This window comes from Anas acuta, chromosome 21 (assembly GCF_963932015.1).
Source record: "Anas acuta chromosome 21, bAnaAcu1.1, whole genome shotgun sequence".
Classification (NCBI taxonomy): Eukaryota; Metazoa; Chordata; class Aves; order Anseriformes; family Anatidae; genus Anas; species Anas acuta.
The window spans coordinates 8,271,756-8,278,217 of NC_088999.1; the positions used below are offsets into that span (position 1 = coordinate 8,271,756).

General features: G+C 50.9%; 1 protein-coding gene across 1 annotated transcript in view; it reads right to left on the bottom strand.

The window, feature by feature from the left end:
- The window catches only part of RUNX3 (RUNX family transcription factor 3), a 59,199-nt gene extending 53,312 nt beyond the window's left edge, over positions 1-5,887 (bottom strand). Inside the window, exon 1 of the mRNA XM_068657774.1 lies at positions 5,666-5,887. Within this exon, the coding sequence (XP_068513875.1) occupies positions 5,666-5,723 (58 nt within the window). The 5' untranslated portion in view covers positions 5,724-5,887. The remainder of the gene's footprint in view (positions 1-5,665) is intronic.
- Positions 5,888-6,462: the final 575 nt, after the last annotated feature.

Here is a 6,462-nt window from a genome sequence, read left to right on the forward strand (position 1 = left end):
GGACTTCTGTGCACAGGCTGCTGGGACTCCAGGATGAAAGGGTCTGGAGTGCTGATTCAGCCCAAGCCGCTGCGCCGGCTCCATCCCCAGCATGTCAGGGATAAAGCACCAAGGCCAAAGAAAATGAAAGCGCCCGTCTGAGAAGCACCGTGTGCCAGGACGGCTGGGGCACTGCAGCAGGCAGGTCGGGTGCTTCAGGAAACCACGAGGGCACAGCTCAGCCTGCTGGACCCTGGTCTGCTTGCATGGCAGCTCAATGCAGGAGAGTCCATTTTCAGCAGGTTGCAGCTAACGACCCAGCAATGACATTTCTTCCCACCCTGGACATACCCATGAGAAAAAATGGGGTGTGAATGCCCCACGTAACGGGAGGACAAGGAAACATGGATCCTTGTGGCTGAGCCCCACACCCTCCTTGCCACCGCCCCGACGCTGCTGGGGGATGTCCCGCCAGGCGGGCGCTGAGAACGTACTGGCAGGTTTTTGAATGTTCTCCCTTCTGTTGATCAGCCTTGTTTGGGGAATATTTATGGCGTGGTCCGTGGCTCAGGCTCGTTGCTTCAGATGGGAAGTCACATTCTTGCTCCTAATGCCAACCATGTGTGGATCTGAGCCTGCAAGCACACAGCTCATTCTTTGTTTCCTAAACTGTACATGGCCAAAACAGTGGACCACAAACACTGACGACATATCAGAGCAGATCAAGTCTAAGAAATCATCATGAATTAAAGTGCTTAGTAAAGGGAAGCGCCACTGTCTCTCTACCCCTATTAGATCATAACAAGGTGATGAGAGACAATGAATTTATATTCACTGTTGCCCCCCCCAAAACATACACACACAAATATATTAAAAAAAAAAAAAAAAAAGACATGCCACGAGTCAGCAGGGTGCCCTTGGAAAAGGCAAAGCCACTGACAGTCGATCAGGAGCCGTCAAACTCACCACACAAGCCATCCCAACGAAGGGAGGATGAATGGAGACAAAGCAGACCTTGCGGCCACGTGCTGCAGCACACCAGGCCCCTGGCACGTGTGTGAGTGTGTGCGTGCAGGGCAGGGGCGGTGCAGTGCAGCACTCGGGCTCCCCCACTCTGCACCCACAGGGCGCTGGGGGGCCCTGAGCCAGGCTTTGTGCATGCATAGGTAGGCACTGGGTGAGAGCAGGCTCCAGCTGAGCTGTGATCACTGGAGAGCTCACAGGTGTGCAGAGCTCTAGGGTGTGCAAGCATCCCTGCCTAGATAGCCAGCATTGCTCCGACACTGCTCCAGTGCACCCAAATCACCAGCTCTCTGTCCAAAATCACCACCAGCTTTCCTCAGCACTCTAAGCTAAAGCATAGTGCTGAGACCCACCGATTTTACCCATTATAAATTAGCCTAACACCAAAACACGTGTCTGTGGGCTGGCCTGCATAGCATCCCTTCCCCCCTCCCCAGCATCCAGATTTTTTGCCCTGCTTCTCCCACCCGCAGACATGGCCGCGCTTGGTGCCCAGCCACGGGCAGGTATGGCCCCTGTCCTCCTGCCTCCCACCCCTGCTGCAGACCTCTGGTGCACACTGCCATCATGCTGGGGAGAACTGCATTTGCTCTCGTGTTTGAAACAAGAAAAAGTCTCCTTGAGTGCTGCGGGATGAGACACAGCACCTGCATTTAGGGAAACTCAGCTGCAAAGCTCAGTGCTGCCACTACCCGTACGTGGGGATGTGTGGTGCCTGCTCATGCCAGCCTCGGCCAGAGGCATTGCCCACAGCGTGGTGAGGCAGGACAAGGAAAAACTGCTGGAAACATTGCCAGGGTTACAGTTTTCTGTGGTTAGGAAGAAACACAGAAAGCCATTAAAGGCAGTTTGATGAGGAAAAATCCTGAGGTGGCGAGTTATGGGAAGGTTGGAAAAAGAAACCTCTGCCTAGGGAGAGACGGGGACATTGCCTCTCCCAAGCACATGAGGCGAGCTGGTCATTTTATAAAAACATGTGTGGTCCATGACAAAAAGATGAGAAGAAAAGTGGTTCTGGAAGGAGCAGCGGACCTGCTGCACTTGGCAAGAGCTGGAGAGGGAAGGAGGAAGGGAGAGGATGGCAAGGGGCTGTACAGGGCCTGGGGGCACAGGGAAAGGCGCCCTGAGGGCACAGCCGCTGCAGCCAGTCATGGTGAAACCTCTGAGTAACCTGTGCTCATGGGTTCCCTGGGGCTGCTGGCAACATGCGGACGGCATCGACCTGACAGAGAAGAAATATAGCCTCTGACTGCACGGGGGCTGTCATCCTCACCCAGTTTCAGAAGACAAAGGTGACCAGCAGCACCTCTGACACCTGCGGCCACAATGTTTCCTCCCCCCCCCCCAGCAGCAGGACAGCAGGCAGAGCTCCCACTGGCCACCCCTGGAGACGGAAGTTAACTCATCTGTGTGAGCCGCTGCTTTTCGGGGATGGTGCCCCGTGGGCATGTGGCTCATTTCTTCCCCTTTGGGGCAGCCAATTTTCTCAGTGGGATTTCAGAAAACCGGTCAAGCCACCAGCAAGGCAAGGAGAGGGCAGCTGCCCACAAGGACACCAACATGACGGAGAAAGATGCAAAAACAAGATAGCACAGTTTTGTTGTTTCACTGGGGAGCACAGACGGAGAGTGCTGGTTCAGGAGCTGTTCCCTCGTGCTCTTAGATTTACAAAGGCAAAGGGAAAACACAAAGCATGGGCGCTCTGAGCTGTGGAGACAAGTCGCCCATGCCGCTGCCAGCAGGCCTCGGCAGGGCTCGCCCCAGCACCAAGCCCCTCACGACCCGCAGCGAAGTGCTGGCAGCCCCGGCCACCCAACGTGGCCCCGCCGCGGTGTCACAGCCCAGCCACCGCCAGAGAGTTCTGCAAACGGAGCCGTTTTCTACTGAAGCAGCAGTGGTGGCTGTGAAGAAAGCAGAGGTCTTCGCTGAGCCTTCCTGTCCCGACAGCCATCACTAGCAACGGGCTAATGTGACACGAGTGGCCTGACAACTTTGCGGCAACCTGCTGCCACCAGGGTGGTGACTCGTGAGGTCCCAGGAGGGCATGGTTGGAACCAGGAGCTGATCTGCTGAGCAAAAATCATAATTCTTTACCACCAGCATCATAAGGAGCTGTGCCTGCTTTGGGCGTGAGGAACATCGGCTGAACCACATGTTGTCGACAGTTCTTTGCCCCATGGAGCTGCTCTCCCTACAAAACATGGGGTTTATATCCAAAAAGCCATGGACTCAAAGCAAATTCATTTGAGGTTCTACCATATCTTTTACTCAGCTGTGAATATGAGCAGTTCCTCCTCACTCCTTTGACTGGCGATTGGTGCAGCTCTACCATGTGGCACTTCTTCAGCTACCCCATTGGAGAGATGAAAAATACTTTTTCTATTAAAAAAAGGGTTTCCAGACTAACTAGTGAATACCTTTGGGATTTTTTGTTTCATTCCTTAAATGTTTGTGCAAACAAACATCCATTTTCATGGATATGCCCAGAAAAACAAACAAAAAATATGAATACAGTTGAATCCAAAAAAGCCATGAAGAATTTAAATGAACATTCATGAATGTTTTACTGTACTCACCCAAATCTAGCTGTGCGCAAAGCTGTGCAGAAGACACACTGAGCTCCGTAAAGAAAACAAGGATTTATTGTCCTAATACTAAACAAATGTTTCACCATTTGGCCATATTCCACCCTTGGAGTAATCATTTAATTCTCCCCCGTTTAATAAAAATTATGTCTGAAACAAAGATGTTTATTGCTTTTATGAGTTCCTATTTGTATGGAAATTGCATACGAGACGTGATATTTCTGTTTCTCACTCTCTTTTTATTTTTAAATGAGCAAACACAGTTAAACTCCGGCATTTCTTCATCTGCCTTGTGGAGGCTGAAGTATAGATTAAAAAGAACCATGCAAATGTTTTTTATAAAATTCTCTTATTTCCTTGCCATGGAACTGCCTTTAATTAGCTCCATGGAGTACAAAAGACACATTTGTAATGCCACCGTCCCTGAGCAGAGGGCATTACGACAACCATGCGTATTTTGCCTGTTCTCCCTGTCCTCTGGCACAGTGCAGCCATGCTGGGGTCAGAGGAGCCAACCCGGCTTCGCACTCCCATACCCCAAACCAGCTCTGGCTTCTGCTCCCTGTCCAACGTCCTCTGCTCAGAAGAAAATTCAAAGCCCCCAGGTACAGCAATGAGAGTTGACACCATCAATCTGCCTCAAAAGTACACATAACCTTTGCATTCTCAGAAAAAACTATGGCTAATCCATTTCTGGTCATGCAGCTGGAAAGCCCCAAAGAATTGCAGCCTGCTCTATTTTGCCCCTAAAGTAGGGCTCAATTTAGGATCACCCTGCCCCTATCCATTTGGGTTCAGGACCTGAGTCTTTACAGCTGTGATCAGCTCAAGCTTCGGCTGACACTCCCTAACTGCAGCTGCAAAACTAGGAAGGGAGAAGGCAGCAGTTTGCAGAGCTCTGCCCAACTCGTTAGCAAGCACCAAGCTTCTTCCCAAAAAGGTGTCATCATATACCCGCTTGCAGCCTGCAGAAACAAGGACAGGCCAAATCATCTGGCTCATCTCATGCAACTTACCTGCAAAGTATGTATGCTCTTGTGAGAAGCATTTTGAAGGCATTGCAGCCACCAGTGTGCAATGAAGAGACAGGGACCAGCACACCGCAGCCGGCAGGAATTACAGGCCCTATCCCCCTTCTTGAAGAAAGATCCTTTGCAACATAAATCCTTCAGGGTGTCTCTGTGCTCACACACATGCACCGCATGTCATAAAACGTGCAGTTGAAACAGCACCAATGGCCTGAAAAAGTGACAGACTGTGGCAGTTTGCAATTCTGCTCCTCCCAGTGCCACACCTGGGAGCAGGCACTGCTGGCTGGGAGCTGGGACCCTGCAGAGGAGAAACCCAGAGAGAAGCAGGCACTGAGCAGGCAACGTGCCTGTCCTGAGGCAGACGAGGAAAGAGGCCACCATGTCCCAGGGTTTGCAGAGAGGCCATGGCAGTAAGAACAGGTTGAATAAATCCATTTCCCAAGGAAATTACATAATTGGTGAAGCGCTATGTACAGTTGCTGTGTGTATTCACATTTATAGTTTTATATAGAAGTAAACATACAAAAGTCCAAGCCTGAATGCAGCTCAAACCTCCCCACAAGCCCTTTTCCACCTGCAGAGCAGCTTCTCCCTAGAAGTAATTTCTTTACACTTCTGCAGATTTTTACTCCCCCTGCAGGTTACCTCCTGCTGTACCTGCACAGCATCCAGCCCACAACACCCAATGCCCAGGTAACAACTTGGACAGTAGAAAAAACATCAAGTAAGTCCCAGCACAAGTCAGTCCTGACCCTCTGCAATGTCCACACTGACCCTTCCCAGCACGGCTGGCAACAATACCACATGGGAAAAAGGAAAAGAACTACTGGGAGGAAATCACACACCAGTCCTACACGAGGACAGCGATGGATCAAAGCATTGCAGACCCAACAGAAAACCCTGGCGAGGAGCAGTGAGAAGAGATGTGCCAGCAAAGCTGCATCACAGCCTGCTGCTGGCTTGCTTCTTTAAAAAATAACTAAATAAATGCAAAACCCAACAGCATTTCCTGCCACCGTGGAATGAGGCAGCCCGGTCTGTACTCACCGCGCAGGAAAGTGGAGGAGTAGGTGGTGAAGGAGTCGAAGATGCTGTTGGAAGCCATCCCCTCGTCCCGCAGCTCGGCTCCCCCTTAGGAGCTGGAGGCAGGCAGGAGGAGGTGGAGGGTTGGGAGAGGCAGCAGCAAGGGGGAGGAAGAGGAAAACCCCGCCGGCGGTGCAGGTAGCCTCTGGCTCGCTCGTGGTTCTGTGGTCGGCTCAGCAGAGCCGCCAGCTCGGCATCCGCTGGGTGGGAGAGCAGCGTCACCTGATTCGTGGCGTCAACGGGCCTGGCGATATCGCTGTGGCTTCGACTTTTTTTTTCTTAATAATTTTATGGTTTGTATTTGTTGGTTCATGGGAGGCCTGTGCAACTCACTCGGACTCGCTGGTGAGTGACAGACAGGAGCGGAGCAGAGGAGCGCAGAGACATTTTTCTTTAATTAATTATAACGTTGCCTTAGAAGAAATGGAGAAGAGAGTCTGTAGATTTCTAATTGGGTGATTGAAATAATAACCCATTTACATTCAGTGTTTTTTTCCTTTTAACTGCCTTTTCTCACACATTCACCACTTGTCTATATCCTAATTTTTAGCTGTACACGACTTTCTGAATTCCAGCCCTTACAGATTATTGGTACTGTGTGCTGAGACTGTTTCCATATGTGTAGATGGGTGGTTCTTCACAGGGATTTTATGTGAATTAGTATTAAGTAGAAATATGAAGCACATGCAGTAGAAGAAACATTGCTCTCTGCAGAGGAGGGACCTACCACCATCACTCCTGGGAAAGGTGGGAAAGGCCAG